We start from the raw sequence: 24,893 nt of genomic DNA, 5'->3' as shown, positions 1-24,893 counted from the left end.
TGATTTTTCTGTACACAATTGCAGTTACTCAATCATCTGAAGCAGCTGACGTCACATTTGATGCAACCATTCCAACATCAGATGGATTTACTCAAACATTAGACAGCACAATGACAACTTCTTACACAGTGACTTCTGACACCAGTCCCACAACATCTGACACCAGTACTACAATATTTTACACAGTGACTCCAACATCTGACATATTTACCACAACTTCTGGCACCATTACTTCAGCATCTGATGAATTCACTTCGACATCTGGTGTGCCCTTTCTGACATCGGACACAGTTACTCCAGTATTTGATATAGTAACACCACTAAAAAATGGATTTACCTCTGCACCTGATGCTGATACCTCAGTATCTGCTACATTTATTCCAGCATCTAATGGAGATACACTCACCTCTGACGTGGCTACTTCAGCATCTGATGGACTTATCTCAACATCTGTTGGAGCTATTTCAATACCAGGAGCAGTTCCTCCACCTCCCGACACCGTTACTTCAGCACCTGAACCTCTTTCCCGGGCACTGGTTGATGCAGCTGTTCCATCCCCTGACACAGATACCTTAACATCTGATGATCCTATCCAGGCCCCTGATGTAGTTACTACAGCTCCAGACTCATCTTCAGCAACCCCATTTCCTGACACAATTGATCAAGCTCCTGACTCAGTTGATCCAGCTCCTGATTCAGGTGATCCAGCTCCAGATTCAGGTGATCCAGCTCCTGATACTGGGGATAGTGAGAAAGGGGAAAATAAAGAAGAAAATGTTAAACAGGAAACAGGTACATTGTGATATATATTTTTTCTTCCATTTATAAGTTTATACATATTCCATCAGTAAACTATGGTAACACTGCAAATATTGAAGGAACCACATTTAGAATGAAGAAAATGATACTCTAATATGCAGTTGTGCATGCAGTCTATATGCTGCTAATATGCAGTCGTGCATGCAGTCTATATGCTGCTAATATGCAGTCGTGCATGCAGTCTATATGCTGCTAATATGCAGTCGTGCATGCAGTCTATATGCTGCTAATATGCAGTCGTGCATGCAGTCTATATGCTGCTAATATGCAGTCGTGCATGCAGTCTATATGCTGCTAATATGCAGTCGTGCATGCAGTCTATATGCTGCTAATATGCAGTCGTGCATGCAGTCTATATGCTGCTAATATGCAGTCGTGCATGCAGTCTATATGCTGCTAATATGCAGTCGTGCATGCAGTCTATATGCTGCTAATATGCAGTCGTGTCAGTAAGGTGTTATGACCTTCATACAGGGTGTTGCCTTAATGGCTTCATCAAATAGTTGGGGGGATAATACCTAAAGGTTCATTCGACACTAATAAAGAATGAGTAAACAGTTTGAAGTTGCTATTTATTCTGATCTCTCACAATCTCTCTGGTGTACATAGTTACCCCCAAAACTGAAGCCAAATGGGAAAGCAAAGGGAAGGTGAAAAAGAAAGAGACAAAGAAAGGTATATTGATCAACAGTAGTCTAGTAGTGTTTGTACTGTATGCTAATTCTGCTATCATTAGCCTGTCAGTTTGTAGCGGTGTCGGTAACCATCCATTTTGAAATCCCTGAACCCACTCACGGTGACTCAGCAATGGGGTTGAAGTTAACGTGTTAGTCGCCTGGTTGCTATAGGAAAACATCCCCACTGGGGGGTCAGAGTGCAAATAGATAATTGATGGACAAAATAGGAGTAGAAAAGCATTGAGACATTTTTTGGGCTGAGCCCATGTCCCAGTAAGATGCCTGATCCATGGTTTCATGAGGCTATTGACTCAAAGCACCAGGCTGCTAACATGCATTAGGAGTTGTGTGTGTGTGTGTGTGTGTGTGTGTGTGTGTGTGTGTGTGTGTGTATGAAACCTAATGTATTTTTGTTGTTGACATGTTACAGAAGGGGCCACATAGTATTGTGTGGGTGATTCTGTCACCACTTAGACTCCACTCATCAGCCGGAGATGAACCAGTATTGAAAACTAACTTTGGACTGTGATTACTATCACTTCAGGGTGGTGTTCATTAGGCACTAAAACTGAAGAAAACAGACTGAAGCTAATTTTTGTTTTCAGTTGTATAGAAACATTACCGGTACACTTTTTTTCCATTGCGTTCCCTAATATACACATCCCTAGTAAGGCCTCTTACTGCTGGTGAGGTGGATTGTCTGTTTGGGAATGAGATGTTGTTCTGGTAGAGCAGTAAATAGCTATACTTTGTTAATTACTGAACGCTGTAATGCACAATGCTTTGTGTTAATGGGTAGATTTACATGGTTGATAACTATTTATGGATTGTATGCTGTCTTTGTCTGTGAATCCTGTGAGATGTCTGACAGTGACTCACTATTAGCAAGTCGTAACCTCTTGTGTTTGGCAGACATTTTGATTTTAGTGGTCATTATATTTCAGCGACTACGTAGTAGAGGCGTGTTCACATGGGCATGTTAGTATTAGCTATAACTCAGTTAAATATATGCTTTATTTCTCAAGCGGTTGTCAAACTGTTGATTCCTGGTGGGTCCAAATACAGCCAGTCTGAGGTTGCATACATCCAGTTTCAAGGTAAGAAATCATTTCCCGCATTAGATCTGTTTGGACAAGACAACTGTGGAAAAATGGCCAAAGTTTGCCAATTATTTTCCTTCATTCATTCATCTTTTGTTGTTTCCATGCGTTTCTTTGTTGCATTTTGGTGTTCTGTTTGTTTCATAAGGTAAGCAACTAATTTCCGTTCCATTTTAGTAATACTGTCGTTCCTTTTTATTGTGAACTTAAGGAAATCTCACAACCTATAGCGTCTATGTTTCCACTGATTGCGTAATGTGATTAGTGTGGATGTCTGTTTAACTGTGGATTCATTTGTGAGACAGTGGCCATTCTTTCAACAAACTGTAGGGTAATTGGCCCATTCATATTTGATAAGCTGTTCTTGCCCCCCCCCCCGTCCCCCCGTCCCCCCGTCCCACTGCTCTACTCTGTGGCACAGCAGGTCTTCATATTGCACCAGCAGCATCTTCAAAATAACATGTCAATAATGAATCCCCTCTAAACAAAGAGATGTAACATGATGCCTGATTAAACAACTAAACCATAATCTAAATCTCCTTGTAAATGTAGCATTATTTAGCTTCTTGTAGTATAATGGAACAAACTGGTAATGCATAATAAGCTCCATTATGACGATCAATTGATCAAGACTGTAATGCAGACAAAATTGAAACAACTTATTTGGTGTATTTGCGCTACCATTAATTACGTTACACCTCTGTAAATCAATGTACAGTATTGAGGCCGGATCGTTAGCTGGTTAAATAATGCAGATTTTGACTTATTGAGGTCAATGGATTTCCCATGGGGCCACAAAGTCAGGAAGTGGTTTCTGAACCACTGAAGCATAATTCAGGCCTATGGATCCTGCTATGTCTTATCCATTTGGCTTTTGTATAATGAGTGAAACAGTTAAGTTGTGCACTTAGAAATACATTTGCTATCTAGAACCTTGAAGGGTTCTTCGGCTGTCCCCATAGGTGAACCCTTTGAATAACCTTTTTTTAGTTGCAGGTCTAACCCTTTTGGGTTGAATATAGAACCCTTTCCACAGTGGGTTCTACATGGAACCCAAAAGGGTTCTACATGGAACCAAAAAGGGTTCTCCTATGGGGACAGCCAAATAACCCGTTTGGAAACATTTTTCTAAGAGTGTAGAGTGAATAACTTTGAGTGCTACCTCTGAGTTTGAATTGTTTGAATTGGACCATTCCTCCTCCTCCTCCTCCTCCACTAACCCTACTCCGCTCTTTCCCCTTGTCAGACTGTGAGTGCTATGGCCACTCGAACCGCTGCAGTTATATTGACTTTATCAACATCGTGACTTGTGTCAGCTGCAAACACAACACTAGGGGGCAGAACTGTCAGCACTGTCGACTGGGATACTTCCGGAATATCTCTGCCGAGCTGGACGATGACAACGTTTGTATAGGTCAGGACCTCTCATCAGTTCCTTAATGTACATTACACAATGATATGCACAGTGGAAAATGTTTGATAAAGGCAAAACAAGACATTGTGTATTACCCTCAATCCCTACGAATCACCTGCAAATCTGTGATGTCTCCTGTATTAAAGCATGATCCTTTGAGCCTATAACAGCTAAATAGAATCATTATAGCTAGCTAATCATTTATTCAGAAAAGGTTGAAAACATTGCGATTCATACCATAGTAGCCTAAAATGCTAAGGAATTACAATTACACCTGCTGGCTCTAAATGAATCAGCATACAATGTTTGTAAAACAGCATATGTAACAATACATGAAGGTACCCTGTCTAAAGTTGTTAACTGTTACGTTGTTAAGTATACTTTAAATGCTCTTTTCACATCTATATTAGAATTGTGTTGGTGGAGCCCATTGTCATGCATCCCATTCGACTCCCCATTTATCATAGATAAGATGAAAAAAATGACTGTAACTAAAGAATACAGCCAGTGTCTAAATTAAATGTAACTGTCGACAATTTTAAACAGCATGCAACATTCAGGTGTATTAATAAACAAATGATTTGTAAACCAAGAAAATTACAATTACACAAATTCAACCAATGAGGTTTAATGATTTATTACTGATTTATATATATACTCATGATAAATAGTCTATGAAAGTATACACTTTTCAGCCCCTTTATAAACCCTTGATTAACATTTTACTACATAAATACAGTATCACTACACAAAGTACTGCACAGTGCCGAGCAAGAATGACACAATGGCACACTGACACCTACTGGAGGATCTATCATACACAACAGCAATACTGTTAGTACTGTTGTGATCTATTGGACATTCTACATTTTGCAATGGAATCAAAATCAGGCACTTTTCTTACTTGACAAATTCCCCCGTTTCAGTCCATTTCCTTCTGTTTGGTAGTGAATGAAGACGACCCTGTCCTACCTTGTACTAAAGTAATATGTACTAAAGTAATAATACATGTACTGAGGTAATATACTGTAATATTACAGAGAAATGGTAAAGCAATGCCTCAGGCTGTCAAAGTTTCCTCAGGCTGTCAAAGTTTCCTCAGGCTGTCAACGTTTCCTCAGACTGAGAGATGTGTCAGGAAGTAAACACAATGTTCCTTCATGTAAAATGATTTAACGTGCATAGAATGGTCAGTATAATACCACTGACATGTTTATGTTGATGTAGGTCTATGTGACCGGGGCTAGTGACACTGCTGTTTCAACTAGATTGATGAGCACTTGGCTTATTTAGATGTGCTGTGCTGTATTTCTACCCTCACTAAAACAGCAATGTCTTGTTAATCCCTTTGTGCAGAGTGTAACTGTAACCAGCTGGGGTCCTTCCACGCCCGCTGCAACGAGACAGGGTACTGCCAGTGTAGGGATGGCTCCACTGGGACAAAGTGCGATGACTGCCTGCCTGGATACAGCTGGAGACAAGGCTGCTCCCGTAAGGAGTGTGTGTGTGTGTGTGTGTGAGCACCATGTGAGCGCCATTAGCCATGAGTCCTTTGCAAGGTTGTGTAACAATCTAGCAAGCTTTACTGTATAATCGCTAATTCAAGATAACATTTGAACTGTACAGGTAAGGTCAGAACAGGTGTCTTGTTAATGTACAGTAATTGTTGCCAGAACCAGAGTATCCTGTATTGTTTCTAGGCATGAGGCATTCAGCAGGCCACTTAGTTTCCTCCCTCCTTATTGTCCATCTCCTCCCTGTCTCCCCTCGTAGCCAACGTCTGTGACGACGACATGCTGCTGTGCCAGAATGGAGGCACCTGCTTCCAGAACCAGAAGTGTCTGTGTCTGCCAGAGTACAAGGGCCTGCTGTGTGAGCAGCTGCTCTGTGAGGGAGAGAGGGGCTGCAGCGGTGCCTCTGCCTCCTACCTCAGCCTGGTTGCCATGCTGAGTTGCCTTCTAGCCAACGCCCTGCTTAGACAAGTCACTGCTTGCTGAGCTACACCCGGGACAGCTGGAGTACACCTGGCTACATTTTTGTGATCCGCCATTCGCAGTGCTTAGCTCAGTCTAACTGTGCTGTTGCATTCTGGGAGAGTGTTTGAGGGCTCCAGCCCCCCTGTCACCTTCGCCACGATGAGACAGAGAGAGTTCCTCTCTCTCTATGAATGCCAGTGCTGAAAGAACTTATACCAAAAAAACAAAATCACTATCTTAGAAAAGTTTAGAGCGAATTGTATTGTCGTACATCTAAGTTTGTTCTCACTGAAATACTGCACTTACCCAATTTGCTTTCTGAACAGAGATGGCTGTAATCACTGCTGAGGCCTACCAATGCCAAGTTTATCTTACTCTCAAATTCACGTTTCCTTACTTTGCTGCATAGTTTATTTGTTTCCTGGAACAATCATTGAACTGAAAAGTGGAGAAAAAGTTAACTTTTTTTTTTTTTTTACCAGAGTTGATGTTTCAGTAGCTTGTGGTGGAGAATCAATTGTCGCATGGAAATCATGAAGCAAAGAGAGAGAGAGTATAACCTATCCAAATCAAGCAAATCTATGTATGAATATTTTTTTGTAGAAATTGTTATTTTTGTTCCAAGTAAACGTTATCATTCTGAAGAAAATGACCCATGATGAGCTTTTTATTATTGTAAAGATTCCTGAGAATGTGACTGTTAGATGACGTTCCTGATGCCATTACAGGAATAAAGCCTGAAGGTCTGAAAGTTGAAGAATTCAGTCCAAGGTTTTATCCAGCACACACACACACACACACACACACACACACACACACACACACACTTGCGCTCTCTCTAATAGGTGAATATAATACTTCTAGAGGAACACATTTCTGGAACCTAGCTTTAGATATTTATTTTTACTTGTTATTACATTACACGTTGAGATCACAAACGGGCATTATCACGTATGTCTCTAACAAAACATGTACAATGCTAGAGCTGCAATTAGGTGATTGATTTAGGTCACACAATATGAAACCATGACATTGATACTACAGTATTATGATATGAAACCATGACATTGATACTACAGTATTATGATATGAAGCCATGACATTGATACTACAGTATTATGATATGACACCATGACATTGATACTACAGTATTATGATATGAAGCCATGACATTGATACTACAGTATTATGATATGAAACCACGACATTGATACTAAAGTATTATGATTTTCTATGTATCCTTATCCTGAGCATCAGAAACCTGGTATGCAAGGGACATCATATCTGGATATGTGTCATGAAATTCTGTTTTGAAACTGTATATGAAATGTGAGAGCCTATATCCAAAATTAACAAGATCCCAGGTCTGGATTTTAGCAGCCAATGATTTGTTGGATGACAGTTGTAAAGAACAAAATAAGATTGAGACACTACAAATCCTCAATGGAAGAAGAGCACCGCAGTCAGAAAATAAGGTGTGCAAAATCTTCTATTTTGGGTTTGTGATTTTTTTATATTTTGTGTTTGTGACCTATTATAGAATATTAGCTCAAGTATTGTGGAGCTCCTGTTCGTCTTATAGAATATTAGCTTGAAAGTATTGTGGAGCTCCTGTTCGGCTTATAGAATATTCGCTCTAAAGTATTGTGGAGCTCCTGTTCGGCTTATAGAATATTCTCTCTAAAGTATTGTGGAGCTCCTGCACCTAAATATAAACAGTAGCGGTACCCATAATGAGTACCGGCACCTACAGTATTTCAGTCAACGTCAAGCACATGCTATTAACTCTGGGTGTCCAGTTCCCTTCTTGACTTTCTCTTCCACTAAATGATATGTTTAATATTCAAGCACTATGCCTATTATTGACATTTCAGAGTCAGGGATCAATCGATCATTGGGCAAGGAAAGAAAATGGATGTCAAAGAAACCTGGAGACAAATAAAAGTAGAGGTCACCTCTCCTGACAGGTGAGTCATTCAATGTAATTTCAGTAATGTAAAACCTCATTTCCATTCTTGGAATTAAATAAAATTGTTGTTGTTTTTAGACGTGTCTACACACAGCACAAATGTGTGAATCCAAGGTAACAGTTCATTCACTGTGTTTGCAAACGTAAAATTATGAATTGCTGAAATCTAATAGAAAAAGAAAAGCAATATGCCAAATGTAGAAGATAGAAAATACTATGTTAATGATCTGACTTCCTCAGACACTGCAGAACTGAAGAGCAGATGTTCTGACAGCGACGTCGTGGTTGGCACCCATCATCTGGGAGTGCACCTTCAATTTAGACATCATTGACAACATGTATCAAAAACGTCACTATAGCAACTACGATTTTTGCTGTTGGAAAGTAAATACATATTAAGGAATTAAACCAAATGAGTTGAGTTGTTTTCAATGTTTTTCTGAATTATAATACCTGTTATTATTTGAACTTAATTGACATTTTATTTGATGTGATTGGCAGGTACATTCGCTTCCTTGGGACATTTTTGGTGACGGCAGAGCATAACTATTTGTTTGGGTTTAGAGTCCACTATTATATATTCAGTGACCGAACCCAGGAGGTTCCAGCCATACCCATGGCCTCTGGGATGTCCCTTACCCTGATCCTGGTACCCAGGTTTACACACTGGCAGGAGGATGGAATTCATCAAGAAAACCATATAAGAAGTGGTACATTTCCCAATGATCTCAAAACAGCTTGGTTGGTTCCGCTCCACAAGAAGAGCAGTAAAACAAATGTAGAAAACTACAGGTGTGCCCTCTGTGTCACCTTATCCAAAGTTGTAGAGATTTGTTTTTAATCAACTTGAGGGATACCTTCTCGAGCACAAACTTCTTTATGAACTACAATCTGGCTTTGGAACAGCTCACTCTACTGATTCTTGCCTTATCCACCTTTTTGACTACATTAAGCAGAAAGGTGAGAAGGGGAACTACACAGGTATGGTTAGACTTGCAGAAAGCTTTTAACACTGTGGACCATGATATTCTCCTGATGAAACTGAAATGCATGGGTCTAAATGATGTAGCAGGGAATTGGTTTAGGTCTTATCTGATCAACAAAACACAAGTATTGTAACATCTGCGTCCAACTCACACTCCCAAACACTTAGATCCCCGGAACGCAGCCCACTTTCCAGCTCACTCTTTCCAGCTCACTCTGCAGATCCCAATCATTGGAATTCTAATCACCTGTTCACACACCTGCATGTCATCATCCCACAGTATTTAGTTCAGTTTCTTGCACCCCATCACTGTGAGGTATTGTTCGTTTTGAGACACACTTTTTCGGAGCGCTGTGTTTTTCACGTCCTTCTCTCCTCCCGTGTATGATAGTCTGCCTCACGATGCCTTTTGCCTATTCCCTGCCTGTACTGTTGCCATTTTTGGACCTACCATGTATGACCTTCTGCCTGCCCCTGGACCCAGCTACCTGCCTCCTCCTATGGTCCCTTTCACTAAACACCTGTTGCGCTCTGCGCTTGAAACCAGCTCTCTGTTTCCCTTGTGTTTATTGCAAGTATGTAGTGTTGGTGATGTTCTGTCAGAGGCCAAAGAAAAACCCTGTGGAGTACCGCATAGATTCCATTTTTTTTCTTTATATAAGAAATTGTAGTTCTTATATACGTTAATGATATGCCAGATACAGTAAAGAGCAAACTCCTGCTTTATGCTGATGATTCAACCATACTTAAACTCAGCAAAAAAAGCAATGTCATCTCACTGTCAACTGTATTAATTTTCAGCAAACTGAACATGTGTAAAAATTTGTATGAACATAAGATTCAACAACTGAGACATAAACTGAACAAGTTCCACAGACATGTGACTGACAGAAATGGAATGTGTCACTGAACAAAGGTGGGGTCAAAATCAAAAGTAACAGCCAGTCAGTTGCAGGTGATGTCTGGTGAGGACTTGCCTTTACAACAGGCCTACAAGCCCTCAGTCCAGCCTCTCTCAGCCTATTGCGGACAGTCTGAGCACCGATGGAGGGATTGTGCGTTCCTGGTGTAACTCGGACAGTTGTTGTTGCCATCCTTTACCTGTCCCGCAGGTGTGATGTTCGGATGTACCAATCTTGTGCAAGTGTTGTTACACGTGGTCTGCCACTGTGAGGATGATCAGCTGTCCGTCCTGTCTCTCTGTAGTGCTGTCTTAGGAGTCTCACAGTACGGACATTGTAATTTATTGCCCTGGCCACATCTGCAGTCCTCATGCCTCCTTGCAGTATGCCTATGGCACGTTCACACAGATGAGCAGGGACCCTGGGCATCTTTTTTTGTGTGTTTTTCAGAGTCAGTAGAAAGGCCTATTTAGTGTCCTAAGTTTTCATAACTGTGACCTTAATTGCCTACCGTCTGTAAGCTGTTAGTGTCTTAACAACCATTCCACAGGTGCATGTTCATTAATTGTTTATGGTTCATTGAACAAGCATGGGAAACAGTGTTTAAACCCTTTACAATGAAGATCTGAAGTTATTTGGGTTTTTACGAATTATCTTTGAAAGACAGGGTCCTGAAAAAGGGACATTTCTTTTTTTGCTGAGTTTAGTATCAGGGAAGGATACATTTTACATAGAGGAGACCCTGAGTAAGGAATTGGTTGACTGACAACAAATTGTCGCACATTTGGGAAAAACTTAATAGATTTTGTTTGGAACAAAACGTAGATTGCTTAGGGCTGACAAGATAAAGGTAAACTGTGCAGGCAAAGAGATTGAATCTAAAACAAGTGTAACTTATCTTGGTGTGTCCTTAGATCAATCCCTTTCCGGAGACCTGATTTCTGCTAAAATTCTTCCTAAAATGGCAAACAAATTGAAATATTGTAACACTATATATTTTAACATTAAAGTTAAGAAACTGCTCATCTCAACCTTGATTCAGTGTAATTTTGTTTATGCCTGCTCTGCTTGGTATAGTGGGCTATAAATAAGCTGAAAAGAAGAATGCATGTCATGCAAAATAATGTTGTCAGGTATATGCTGAATGTCCCCCCCTAGGACCCACATAGGGGTACAGAAGTTATGGGAGGTGGCCTTGTTGCTTTTGGAGTCCAGTGTGGACCAACTTAAACTTAATATTTTTTACATCTTAAATCTTGCCTCAGGTTATATGAAAAACCACATTGATATGGTATATAACCAGCACAGATTCAATACCAGACCTGGTGTTATGTCTTGTAAACTCCTAAGAGTAAACAGTACTGCGAGGAGCACGTTTTTCCATACAGGCATTTGTCTATGGAATAGCCTCCCCTTAGAGATCCAAGTAAAGAAAAAGTCAAAATAGCTTTAAAAAGCAGGCAAAGGTTTTCATTTGGACAAGATTGTCTAAGTAAGAGAAACCACTCCACTGCCTCTTGTGACCCCCTACTGCTGGTCAGGTGTATTTATTTTGAAGGATTGGTATGATGTTCAATGAATAGATTGTTTTAATGTGAAATGAATATGGTTGATTTTTAAGGTTAGGGAAAAGTGCAGTGAATAGTGTCACTTTTTAGGATGTCAATATAAATGAATGTATTTATAGTTGGTTGTCATTTTGTCTTGCCTTTTAATCATTATATGTATTGTTTTAACCACTGAGAACCAATTTGGAAACAAGCGTTTTAATGAATACTTTCAAGTGATATCCTCTGGGTCCACATTGTTAATTTTGTTGTATATGTCTGTTACCCAAAATAATTCCAATTAAATTCAAGAAAGGATTCGAAAAGAGGCCCACTTCCTGTTTTGTCTGGATGTGGACATGAAGTTTCACCAGCGCTGGGAGGCTGAGGTGCTCAGCCAGCTTGTAGCTGCAGTTCACCTATCTTACTACTATGAGAGCTGGGACAAGTTCCCCTACGAATGCAGACCTGCCTCATTATCCTTTGTGCCCCTGAATGAGGGGGACTTCTACTATGCCAGAGCAGTGTTTGGAGGGACTGTGGAGGAGGTCCACAAGCTGACTAGGACATGCCAGGAGCATCTGGACAGAGACAGGGTTAATGTTATAGAGGCAGCGTGGCAAGAGGCGAAACATCTCAACTGCTACCTTATCTACAACAAACCCACCCGGCTGCTCTCCCCTGAGTACATATAAGGAGTCATGATGCACCTGAGATCAAGGTCATAAAGCTGGCCTCTGTCATTAAGAATAACGTAGAAATACGACAATGTAAAAATGTAGAGGGTCAATAACCTCAGTTTCAGATGAAAAACAAAAACGTGAAATACAAATTATTTTAAACAGAGGTTGATCTGCTTTGCTCTTATACTCAATATTATTAGGAACTTTGTTTTGTAAGTTCGCTTTTTTCATTAATATTTTGTTGTATTAAGGCCACAAAAGACAACAGTCAGAAATGTTATAATGACTGAATTGATTAATTAAAGATGATCTACCACCACCAATGTATTTTGTCAAACTGAATGCGTTGGTCACATGTTGTTGGTATAGTCAGAGCCATACAATTGTACAGTGCTTTCCGAATGTATTCATACCCCTTGACTTATTCCACATTTTGTTGTGTTATAGCCTGAATTCAAAATTGATAACATGTAATTGTTTTCTCACCCATGTATACACACAATACCCCATAATGACAAAGTGAAAACATGTTTTTAGAAATGTTTCCAAATGTATTGAAAATAAATACAGAAATATCTAATTTACACAAGTATTCACACCCCATTTCTATGACACTCCAAATTGAGTTTAAGTGTATCGAATTCCCTTTGATCAACCTTGAGGCGTCACTACAACTTGATTGGAGTCCACTTGTGGCCAATTCAATTGTTTGGACATGATGTAGAAAATCTGTGGAAAGACTTGAAGTTTGCTGTTTACCGCCACTCCCCATCAAATTTAACAGAGCTTGAGAACATATGCAAGGAAGAATGGGAGAAGATCCCAAATTCCAGTGCTAAGCTGATACAAACATACCCAAGATGACTCAAAGCTGTAATCACCGCCAAATGTGTAGTATTGACTCAGGGGTCTGAATACTTATGCAAATGTGATGTTTAATTTTCAATAAATTTGCTAAAATGTATAAACATTTTCACTTTGTCATTAAGGGGTATTGTGTGTAGATGGGTGAGGAAAACAAATATTTGTAATCCATTTTGAGTTCAGGCTGTAACAACAAAATGTGAAATACATCAAGGGGTATAAATACTTTCTGAAGGCACCGTAGTTTACGCTGTACTAGAGCCTACTAAATTGTGTATTGTACCTTTAAGACGCAGCTACTGAAAGCGTCATATCCATGCGCCCATTCCATAACAGCAAGTATTGAAAAAGAAACGAGCATGTGGAAATGTGTGATATGAAATTAACTTTTTATGTAGCTGATTGTTGTAAAAGCGGTAACGACTTGGTAATAGTTTGTGGTAATTATTCCGGTGCATAAAATGTATCGTGTTATCTGTTCTAAGTGGTTTATCTCCGGCGTGTCCTTGACTGTGGGAGCGGCTATTGGTGCGTCTCTGAATGGAGATTCGACGAATAGATGCATAAATCCGAGCCATGGATTACTCAATCGAGTACCCGTTATTCCTATTCCAAGTGTGGACGCAGCAACCGACCTTACCACGTACCAAGGAGGCGGTCAAATGGTAGGGTCCCGATCAACAGCTGCAATGAAGTACGGCTTCCCATCTCTCGCCAATATCAAGACGAGGGAGTCCTACGTGACATCTTATGATCCCAGAAACAGGACTGCTGCATGGGTTATAGAGCAACTCAGTCCTGATGGCTTGACAGGACCTTCAGATAGGAAATTTTGCGACTTTAAAGAGGATGATACGGTGCACGTATACCACAGGGCTACCAATGCAGACTACAGAGGCAGTGGATTTGACAGGGGGCATTTGGCAGCAGCTGCCAATCACAAATGGAATCAAAAGGCAATGGATGACACGTTCTATCTCAGTAATGTCTCACCACAGGCAAGTCATGTATTGTGGGGAAACATGGCATATTAGGCAATGTGAAGATGAATAAGTGTTACACAGTGTGCGAGTGGTAAAGGTGGCAATATAAGTGTGCAGTTTAAAACACTAATGATGAGTCAAAAAGGCTTCTGAATTCCATGTAGCTACACTTCCGGAGCAAAGTGCATGAATCAATGAATGGCTGTTCAAGAAAATCAAGTTTATTTTATTCACCTCGTCTTCCCCTAGAACCCAAATTTAAATCAAAATGCATGGAACAACTTGGAGCAGTACTGCCGTTCACTTACCAAGCACTACATGAATGTGTTTGTGTGCACGGGACCACTTTATCTGCCCAGGTGAGTGTCATTTGAAACAGACTTCCATAACAAACATAATGGTATTTTTCAGTGTTGCCATCTTAAACGCCATTCACACAGTGATCTGCTTTTGCAAACAGGCATTATGCAAGCATCATGATCTGTGTGAATGGGGTTCATAACTGTTCCTTCTCTCTGCTTATAGACAGGAACCAGATGGGAAAATGTATGTGAAGTACCAGGTGATGGGGAGGAACCATGTGGCGGTCCCCACCCATTTCTTCAAGGTGGTGATCCTGGAGAAGCAGAGGGGAGAGGTGGAGCTGCGCTCGTATGTGATGCCCAACACACCTGTGGATAACAAGATTCCTCTGGAGCGCTTCCTGGTGCCCATCGAGAGCATTGAGAGAGCCTCAGGACTGCTCTTTGTACCCAACATTATGAAGAGGACAAACAGCCTGCTGGCTATCACTGCTGGAGGCAAATGAGTCTGGCCAGCTCTGTGTAGTGTGGTGGGTCTGGTTCATTAGGGCACACTGTAGCAAAAATGTTAGAATTGAAAACAAACATTTTCATTGGACAGTACTGACCCGTTTCACTCTATTTTTAAGTTTACTTTCATTTTTGTCTGCTGAACACAACCATGGTCATTCAGCTCTGTGTCGTGTGATGACCATCCTCAGTAAGGTTTACATGTGACTGCACCAAACCCATCTGCTTTATCAATGTAGTGCTTATCTTGCATTTAATTAAACAATAAGGGAAACAATCAAATTATTGTCCAGTAGGATGTGATGCTAATAAATATTTAGGAGCATTAGACTAGTTCTGAATGATTCTTGCTTATTATTTTTGACTATCCAAAGGGGACACACATCTTCACATTAAATAAGCTGTTCCATCTTTGAAAAGAGTGGGGGCTGGCCCTGATACTGGAAAAGGACCAAGCAGAAATGCTGAAGGCAGGGCTTACACTTTCTAAAGTACTGTTTTGTTCTACTAGTCTTGGTCTTATTACTGTACCATTCTAGTGATGAAAACATGTCAACCCCTTGATAAAAAGAAAACATCCATATTTCTGTGCATTTTGGTGTGGCAGAGCCACAGAACATACAGATACAGGCAAAGAACCAATATGTTTAATAGGGAATCATATCAGCCCTACTTGTAACATATATGCACCATTCTGGATGCTTAAATTAATATCAGGTGTTCTTCACTCTCCTTCCTACACACATTGAACTACAGAAAATACTATGCACAGAGACTTCACCATGTCTGCAGTCCACATTGCCCATGGCTTCTGTAAGATTCTATAAAAAGTTTACAATGGGTTCATGTAAGTCAATGTATGTAAGTCCCTGTATGTAAGTTCCTAAACATGTACAGTAAATCCCCTCCACCTTCCACTGTATTACGGTAACAAAATTAGTGAGACTAAAATGTATGCCAAACAGAAACCATTGATTTCAAAGTTTAACAAACCATACAATACCACTTAACAATTTACACAGTGAAAAAAAAAAACACTTACTGGAAAACCTGTGGAGATGGAAAGGTAGGTAACATAATTACAGTAAAATCTCCCTCACTTTTATTCTGTTACCAAACTTTGAATCCGCACAGTTCTTCCTGTAAATTTGTTTTTTGGAAAAACTGTTGAAAGTAGTCAGTGCGCATGAAGTTAGTTCTATGGTTTGTTAAACTTTGAAATCAATGTTTTTTGTTTGGTATGCATTTTAAAGTGAAAAATCGGAGTATCTGAGAGTAATTCCGTTATCATGGAATTGCCCTTGAGCTGCTATTGTCATGCCGGGTTAAGTTCTGTGTACCTGGCTCAGACTGGCTTCAGACCCCTTGGGACTGTAGTGTCTTTTAGAAGGGACAGAACTGGAATGCTCCAGAAAATCACGAGGATTAACTTAAAAACAAAACAGATAAATATGCAAAACATGCTTAGGAGCACAAGGAGTGCAGCAAAACGCAACCTGAAGGTACACTTTATGTTGATGTTTTCCGTTTAGAGAATGACTGACCTGCAGTGACACATTATCATGGTAATTAAGGTGGGTGGCAGCATACAGGCATATTTAGCTAAGGGAACTGAATGAAATATGACATTCTTCAGAATACAGCAAGGATTGTTGTTTAACAAAAGTCCTGGACATGCACACGGTGAGATACTGTTACTGTTTTCATATTTTCCTGTCTGAACACTTTTACAACAGATGAATTAGCTCTAATATACAGTTAGAATGGATTTGACTTCACAACCTATTTGTCTCATGTATCATTTCTCCTTAGGGAAACTGAACATCTGAACAAAATACATATTGGGGAAAGGGAAGCACATCTGCTTAGCAACATACTAGGTAGGCAGAGACCCCAAACTCTCCCTGAAAATGATAATACTGACCTCGTATTATCCGCAAGAAGACATGTAAGGGATTTATCATTGAACGCCTTGTCCTGAATGTTCAAACTCATTGGGATTAGAGACCTTCGGAGGTAGAAGTAGCAGAATGATGAAATGTGTGGCTCTCTGTCAGAGTGTTTGCTGAGGTACCATGGGGTGTGTGGTGTGTACCCCGCTGGATGATACGTGCAATGTGTCTCTGCTGCTTTGGAGAAGAAGGAAGAGGCCAGTGGAACTGTCTGAGTTCCCACAGGTTGCATATGAGGGCTATCAGAAATATTCTGGACTGAATTACCCTCCCACCTCTGGGATGCCGTCTGGTCAACAGCCCACCTACCAGACAGTGATCAGAGCATTAACAGTCTAGATAAGAATCCCGAGTCTACTCTGTATGGATAACGACAGATCACTAAGATGAGCATTTGTCTTTCAGTGTTTTTGGTCAATTGGTGCTTATATTGGTCCTATTTCACACATGTACAAGTGTGCATTATACATATGTGAATTGGAATTGAGTTTTTTTTATATATCCCACTGAGACACCCTCGGAGAGTGGGGTCACAACCAGGAATCAGCCATTATTGACGGCGTCCCTGTAGCAATTAGGGTTAAGTGCCTTGCTCAAGGGTTCAGACAGACCATCACCTTGTCGGCTCGGTTATTGGCCCAATGCTATTAACCTGCCGGTGGTACCTACAAGTGTGTATTAATACGAATGCGTAAATTGGTGCAAACAAAGTATGAAAATGTATGTAATAGGAGCATCTGCTAATCAAATGTGAAATTACATATTTTTATTTTATTTTTTACATTTCCCAGCTCTCCTTGAGACAACCTTGGAGAGGGGGATGTGTATTAATTCTAGATTCATCCCAGCGGACAAGTGATGTCATTAGTTTCTGGTTTCTTGTTGATGTCCATTCAACCAAGTTTGCCTGCTGCTTGTTTTGTGCATACTAATGGTTTAATTACTGTACTTGCTTTATACCACTAGGTGGCAATATTTATGTAAATGTCACTGATCAATGACAGCATTTCAGGTAGTTTGTAAAAATAAATACCACATGAGAAACACTACATGATTAAATTAGCGAAATAAATCTTTAATTGTAGTTGCATTTCTACATAAATTACATACATGTTTTTACTTTTACGATGGTAGGCCTATTCTTGTTACCATTTACACACATAAAATTATTATTTTAACATTCATAGAAATGTTTGCAGTAAGGAGTTTGCAGTAACAACATGGCAAAAATATTGTTCAGTATTATATAGGGCAAGGAAAAAGAAAAGAGAATAGTTTTGGTCACTCTCTTGCAAATTGTTGGCAAAACGTCCATAAAAGAACTGGGAGACAATGAAGATGCACTATACTGTGAACTGATCTGTGGTTTCTATTGCAGTGCAGTATATATTATTTCCTTTCAATAAAATAACACCAAAGCAGGAGGACGCACCTTTCGCTCTGAAAGAGAAAATCAATTGAAATCCTCCAAAGAGATTTTCTGTGTGCAGGTTGGGTGCAACAAGAACACTTGAGGGAAATAGGTGCACATTTCTATCAGAATGCAGATGTTCTATACCTGCATCACATTTCTATGAGAATGCAGATGTTCTATACCTTCAGCACATTGCTATCAGAATGCAGATGTTCTATACCTGCAGCACATTGCTATCAGAATGCAGATGTTCTATACCAGCAGCACATTGCTATCAGAATGCAGATGTTCTATACCAGCAGCACATTGCTATCAGAATGCAGATGTTCTATACCTTCAGCACATTGCTATCAGAATGCAGATGTTCTATACCTGCAGCACATTGCTATCAGAATGCAGATGTTCTATACCAGCAGCACATTGCTATCAGAATGCAGATGTTCTATACCTTCAGCACATTGCTATCAGAATGCAGATGTTCTATACCTGCAGCACATTGCTATCAGAATGCAGATGTTCTATACCTGCAGCACATTGCTATCAGAATGCAGATGTTCTATACCTACAGCACATTGCTGTCAGAATGCAGATGTTCTATACCTGCAGCACATTTCTACGAGAATGCAGATGTTCTATACCTGCAGCACATTGCTATCAGAATGCAGATGTTCTATACCTACAGCACATTGCTATCAGAATGCAGATGTTCTATACCTGCAGCACATTGCTATCAGAATGCAGATGTTCTATACCTGCAGGACATTGCTTTCAGAATGCAGATGTTCTATACCTGCAGCACATTGCTGTCAGAATGCAGATGTTCTATACCTGCAGCACATTGCTATCAGAATGCAGATGTTCTATACCTGCAGCACATTGCTGTCAGAATGCAGATGTTCTATACCTGCAGCACATTGCTATCAGAATGCAGATGTTCTATACCTGCAGCACATTGCTATCAGAATGCAGATGTTCTATACCTGCAGCACATTTCTACGAGAATGCAGATGTTCTATACCTGCAGGACATTGCTATCAGAATGCAGATGTTCTATACCTGCAGCACATTGCTGTCAGAATGCAGATGTTCTATACCTGCAGCACATTGCTATGAGAATGCAGATGTTCTATACCTGCAGCACATTGCTATGAGAATGCAGAATGCAGATGTTCTATACCTGCAGCACATTGCTATCAGAATGCAGATGTTCTATACCTGCAGGACATTGCTATGAGAATGCAGAATGCAGATGTTCTATACCTGCAGCACATTGCTATGAGAATGCAGAATGCAGATGTTCTATACCTGCAGCACATTGCTATCAGAATGCAGATGTTCTATACCTGCAGGACATTGCTATGAGAATGCAGAATGCAGATGTTCTATACCTGCAGCACATTGCTATCAGAATGCAGATGTTCTATACCTGCAGGACATTGCTATGAGAATGCAGAATGCAGATGTTCTATACCTGCAGCACATTGCTTTCAGAATGCAGATGTTCTATACCTGCAGGACATTGCTATCAGAATGCAGATGTTCTATACCTGCAGCACATTGCTATCAGAATGCAGATGTTCTACCTGCAGGACATTGCTATGAGAATGCAGATGTTCTATACCTGCAGGACATTGCTATCAGAATGCAGATGTTCTATACCTGCAGCACATTGCTATCAGAATGCAGATGTTCTATACCTGCAGGACATTGCTATCAGAATGCAGATGTTCTATACCTGCAGCACATTGCTATCAGAATGCAGATGTTCTATACCTGCAGCACATTGCTATCAGAATGCAGATGTTCTATACCTGCAGGACATTGCTATCAGAATGCAGATGTTCTATACATACAGCACATTGCTATCAGAATGCAGATGTTCTATACCTGCAGCACATTGCTATCAGAATGCAGATGTTCTATACCTGCAGGACATTGCTATCAGAATGCAGATGTTCTATACCTGCAGCACATTGCTATCAGAATGCAGATGTTCTATACCTGCAGGACATTGCTATCAGAATGCAGATGTTCTATACCAGCAGCACATTGCTATCAGAATGCAGATGTTCTATACCTGCAGCACATTGCTATCAGAATGCAGATGTTCTATACCTGCAGGACATTGCTATCAGAATGCAGATGTTCTATACCAGCAGCACATTGCTATCAGAATGCAGATGTTCTATACCTGCAGGACATTGCTATCAGAATGCAGATGTTCTATACCTGCAGCACATTGCTATCAGAATGCAGATGTTCTACCTGCAGGACATTGCTATGAGAATGCAGATGTTCTATACCTGCAGGACATTGCTATCAGAATGCAGATGTTCTATACCAGCAGCACATTGCTATCAGAATGCAGATGTTCTATACCTGCAGCACATTGCTATCAGAATGCAGATGTTCTATAACTGCAGCTTCAACACAATCCATTATACTCTGACAAATACTATTCAGCATTTTATTAAAACAAAAAACAATAAAGATATTCAATAAATAATGTCGAACTGATTGAAACAAACATAATTTAGAGCATAACATAAATACCATTTTACACATAACTTTACATTTTTTTTTCATAAAACATAACGTACTTTAACAATAGTCTAGTTGATAAAAAAAATCAAATTATGTTTAAGCTTAACATTTCCACAGACCAAAACACAGGTCAACACAGTAATTCAGGTGACTAATTTCCTGAAAGCAGACCACTGGTGTTTTCAGATGAGAATTAGCAGAAGTCAGAATTGAGAAGTCATGCAAAGCCACTTGTTGAGACCACCTTTGAAGGTTGCTAAAGTTAGCTACCTGCATCTTAAATAAGACTACAAAAAAGGCCTTAAGTCCACTCCATGTTCATAGCTTCAATCAACACTTGAACTGGGAACTTGAACTGACAATGAATCTGATTTATACCTCAGTTACAGCCTAAAACCCCATGTGGATGTACTGCCCGGAAGAGACTTTCATCACTCACTTTGGATAGAAGGTATTCTAAATGAAGGAGAGTTTGTGTAGGGCATGAAATGACTCTTCCAGAAGCGCAAGGGTAGAGGAGTGGCCAGAGGAGTGGCCAAAGTAGTGGCCAGAGGAGTGGCCAGGGGAGTGGCCAGGGGAGTGGCCAGGTATTTGAGTTCAGTCCTATTCTATTCAGCACTGTCAAACTGCAAACAGTGAAGGTTTGGCCTACACATAACAATTTAGATATTCAGAGGACAAAACAGTAAACTATGTTTATCAATATTATATAATAGCATCAATAAATTGTTCATTTTTAACAAGAACCCACATATGAAAAGGGGATAATGGGGGAAACGATGTGTGAAATGTCTACTGAAGTAGACATACAATTACAATCAAACTCTTACTATTGTCTTGCAATATTAGCACAGCCGAGTTTAACACAATGAACACATACAGTACAAAATACTATTCCCCTTCCAGACAATCAATATAAATACTGTGAACATTTTATATACATCTACGAGGTATGCAAACCTCTAAATCCACTAATATTTAAGCATATACAAAGTATGCAAAAAATGATATAGCTGAGCTCTTTCTTTACCATTAGCAATTTAAAACACAGCACGTTTGTTGTGCTACTGTAGTCCTGATGAGGTAAGAACAGCAGAGTATACGTAAAATATACAGGAAGAATATAGAAACACTTTCTATTGGGACGTGCTTTCGGGAAAAGTCGAACCAGAACGGTTTTCAAAAGCTTGTCAACATGAGAGGAGGCTTTCACTGATAGAGTTGTTCACTTGGCAACATATACTGTATGCTTTTGAAGTAAAAAAAAAAAAAAAAAACACTGGGATAAAAAAACAGCCATTGAGTCAAATCAAATATTGATGCTACAATGTACTATACACTTGTGTTGTACTATACTATTGCTGGAAGAAACAGCTTGGCTGTGAGTATGAAGAACTTACTCTGTTTACTAAACTCTGAAAACACAGGGTCCATAAACGAGCGTCCTCTTTAAGCACCAGGTGCTATATGAACACAGTGACTGGAAATGATAAGTGTAGATGACAAACCAGAAACATTAAAGCTTATAATTGTTCAAATCACTTCAAAACAGGCTCTAAGATAACAGCACAACCTTAAATCGATAAACTGTTGTTTTATGTACTAGGACAGCGAGTTTAGGATGTCTTGCAGCCAGGTGTAGACGTTATAGCTTTCTCTAAAGTCAATCTGGAATGTTCTGCCTATCCATGTGAGAGATGCAGACTCGGTCTCAACCTTTAAGTCTTTAATAAAGACTAATCTCTTCAGTAGGTCCTATGATTGAGTGTCGTCTGGCCCAGGAGTGTGAAGGTGAACGGAAAGGCATGGGAGCAACAAACCGCCCTTGCGGTCTCTGCCTGGCCGGTTCCCCTCTCCACTCTCCCACTAGGATTCTCTGCCTCGCCTCAAACCCTATTATGGGTGCTGAGTCACTGACTTACTGGTGCTCTTCCATGCCGTCCCTAGGACGGGTGCGTCACTTGAGTGGGTTGAGTCACTGACGGGGTCTTCCTGTCCGGGTTGGCGCCCCCCCCCCCCCGGGTTCGTGCCGATCTTTGTGGGCTATACTCTGCGTTGTCTCAGGATAGTAAATTGGTGGTTGAAGATATCCTTCTACTGGTGTGGGGCCTGTGCTTTGGCAAAGTGGGTGGGGTTATATCCTGCCTGTTTGGCCATGTCCGGGGGTATCGTCGGACAGGGCCAAAGTGTCTCCCGACCCCTCCTGTCTCAGCCTCCAGTATTTATGCTGCAATAGTTTGTGTCGGAGGGCTAGGGTCAGTCTGTTATATCTGGAGTATTTCTCCTGTCTTATCTGGTGTTCTGTGTGAATTTAAGTATGCTCATATGCTCCCTCTAATTCTCTCTCTCTCGGAGGACCTGAGCCCTAGGACCATGCCTCAGAACTACCTGGCATGATGACTCCTTGCTGTCCCCAGTCCACCTGGTCGTGCTGCTGCTCCAGTTTCAACTGTTCTGCCACGGCTATGGAACCCTGACCTGTTCACTGGACGTGCTACCTTGTCCCAGACCTGCTGTTTTCAACTCTCTAGAGACAGCAGGTGCGGTAGAGATACTCTGAATGATCGGCTATGAAAAGCCAACATTTACTCCTGAGGTGCTAACCTGTTGCACCCTCTACAACCACTGTGATTATTTTTTATCTGACCCTGCTGGTCATCTATGAACGTTTGAACATCTTGGCCATGTTCTGTTATAATTTCCAGAAGAGGACTGGCCACCCCTCCTAGCCTAGTTCCTCTCTAGGTTTCTTCCTAGCCACTGTGCTTCTAAACCTGCATTGCTTGCTGTTTGGGGTTTTAGGCTGGGGTTCTGTACAGCACTTTGTTTAATCAGCTGATGTAAGGAGGGCTTTATAAATACTTTTGATTGAATCTGATCAAGTCCTTTATATTTTTAAGCAACAGTTTCAGTCAGTGGCTAGCCCTTCTTTCTGTGATCCTGACCACATCCATTGAAAATAATGGATTTGGACAGTATAAATCTATTTCTCTGGAGAGTGGCTGGGTGTTGGTAGTTCCTCCTCCCTCCCGCAGCCCAAGTGTCATTGAGTTGGGCTTAGCCCCCTCTCCCCTCCCTAGCAGTTGCTGCTGTTCCTGAACTCTCCGTTCTCCGTGATCTGGAGCTTGGTGGGGGAGATGCCGTTACGGGTCTGCATGCTGTAGCGCTCCTTCAGCTGGGTCAGAGCACTCATCAGGCGGGCGTTGGCCGCGTCTAGAGAGGCGATGCGTTTCTCCTGCAGAGTGAGGAGGGAGAGAGAGGGAGGAACAGAGAATGATGGAGGAAGAGAAAGACGGAGGGAGGAAGAGGGTTGTCATCACAATCCAATGAATCCTTCATAACATGTCTCTGATCGACTGTACTACCGCTTCTAAGCAAACCAACATGACTTAAACAAAACAAGCAGCCACTATTGTAAACAGAAAAGGAATGTTGCTGAAGTAAAAACATAGATTGTCCACATACAGTACATTTTGTACTTGTCACAGTAATTCCAGTGGCTGGATTGTTTGCAGTGAGTGAGACCTATCATTTTCAATCTGAGGAGGTTGTTAACATTTATAAAGCCAGAGGGCGCTGTTCTCTTCAAATCCGTAGTCTGACATGTTACAGTAAATTTGTGAATAAAATATTTTGAGTAAATCATTTATATTGACAGTTGTGTAAAAAACATCTATTGCCAGGCAAAACATCTCGTGGACACTAAACACTCACCTGGGCTTCAATGATCTTCTGTTTAGAGTCCACTATCGACTGCATATCTGAATGATCTTTTTTCAATTCCTCCTCAACTGACATCAGCCTGAAAGAGTAACAAAGATATGTTTGTATTGATGGCTGTTCAATACCGTTCCATTTATTCAGCCACAGACATTATAACAAGCCACAATGAGCCCGTCCTCCGATTTAAAATCACACCAGTCTGCACTGGTAGGTAAAGGACACCTCACCTCGTGATGATGCTCTTCATCTGGAGCTCCTTGTCGTCCTGCTGCCGGCTCAGACGCTCCTCTGTGTCCTCCAGGCGCGCCTGGTACTCCAGCAGCATCGTCTGGGTCTGCTCGTCCTGGCCCTTCAGATGACACTCATACTCCTCCAGCTTCTTGGCTGACTGACACAGCCTGTCCTGCAGGATGGCTATTTCCTGCTGGTACTGGACACAGGACAGAGTGGCAGACAGACCAGTGTCACACACACACTTGTCATTCTCAAAGCAGCCCCCATTCAGCGGGCTAAGAGACCGTTTGTGGTT

The 24,893-nt window shown here is 40.9% G+C and overlaps 3 protein-coding genes and 1 pseudogene across 7 annotated transcripts in view; 3 read left to right on the top strand and 1 right to left on the bottom strand.

Moving 5' to 3' along the window:
• ntng2a (netrin g2a) overlaps positions 1-6,737 on the top strand; it is a 74,443-nt gene extending 67,706 nt beyond the window's left edge. The window contains exons 9-14 of one of the 4 annotated variants that reach the window (XM_090237068.1): positions 25-792; positions 1,429-1,494; positions 2,522-2,593; positions 3,843-4,010; positions 5,367-5,501; positions 5,784-6,737. In XM_090237068.1, the coding sequence (XP_090093194.1) occupies positions 25-792; positions 1,429-1,494; positions 2,522-2,593; positions 3,843-4,010; positions 5,367-5,501; positions 5,784-6,007 (1,433 nt within the window). In that variant the 3' untranslated portion in view covers positions 6,008-6,737. Of the gene's footprint in view, positions 1-24; positions 793-1,428; positions 1,721-2,521; positions 2,594-3,842; positions 4,011-5,366; positions 5,502-5,783 lie in introns of those variants that run through there. The other 3 variants (XM_090237066.1, XM_021605360.3, XM_090237067.1) reach the window with 3 other exon arrangements.
• A 4,960-nt stretch (positions 6,738-11,697) lies between these two features.
• On the top strand, positions 11,698-12,182 carry LOC110525108 (globoside alpha-1,3-N-acetylgalactosaminyltransferase 1 pseudogene; annotated as a pseudogene).
• Positions 12,183-13,188: 1,006 nt separating this feature from the next.
• On the top strand, positions 13,189-15,064 carry endog (endonuclease G). Its single transcript, XM_021605359.3, has 3 exons — positions 13,189-13,934; positions 14,169-14,278; positions 14,445-15,064. The coding sequence occupies exons 1-3, from the start codon at positions 13,398-13,400 to the stop codon at positions 14,725-14,727; spliced, it is 930 nt and encodes a 309-aa protein (XP_021461034.3). The 5' UTR covers positions 13,189-13,397; the 3' UTR covers positions 14,728-15,064.
• Positions 15,065-20,550: 5,486 nt separating this feature from the next.
• The window catches only part of dab2ipa (DAB2 interacting protein a), a 125,713-nt gene continuing 121,370 nt past the window's right edge, over positions 20,551-24,893 (bottom strand). For both annotated transcript variants that reach the window (XM_021605356.3, XM_021605358.3), the window contains 3 exons: positions 24,592-24,794; positions 24,356-24,443; positions 20,551-23,876 (listed from right to left, as the gene is read on the bottom strand). In XM_021605356.3, coding sequence (XP_021461031.3) covers positions 23,718-23,876; positions 24,356-24,443; positions 24,592-24,794 — 450 coding nt within the window. In that variant the 3' untranslated portion in view covers positions 20,551-23,717. The remainder of the gene's footprint in view (positions 23,877-24,355; positions 24,444-24,591; positions 24,795-24,893) is intronic.

Source organism: Oncorhynchus mykiss, chromosome 6 (genome assembly GCF_057628025.1).
Source record: "Oncorhynchus mykiss isolate SJ-2025 chromosome 6, ASM5762802v1, whole genome shotgun sequence".
NCBI lineage: Eukaryota > Metazoa > Chordata > Actinopteri > Salmoniformes > Salmonidae > Oncorhynchus > Oncorhynchus mykiss.
Note: the sequence above shows the minus strand (reverse complement) of the source record. Positions and strands in the feature narration are given on the sequence as shown.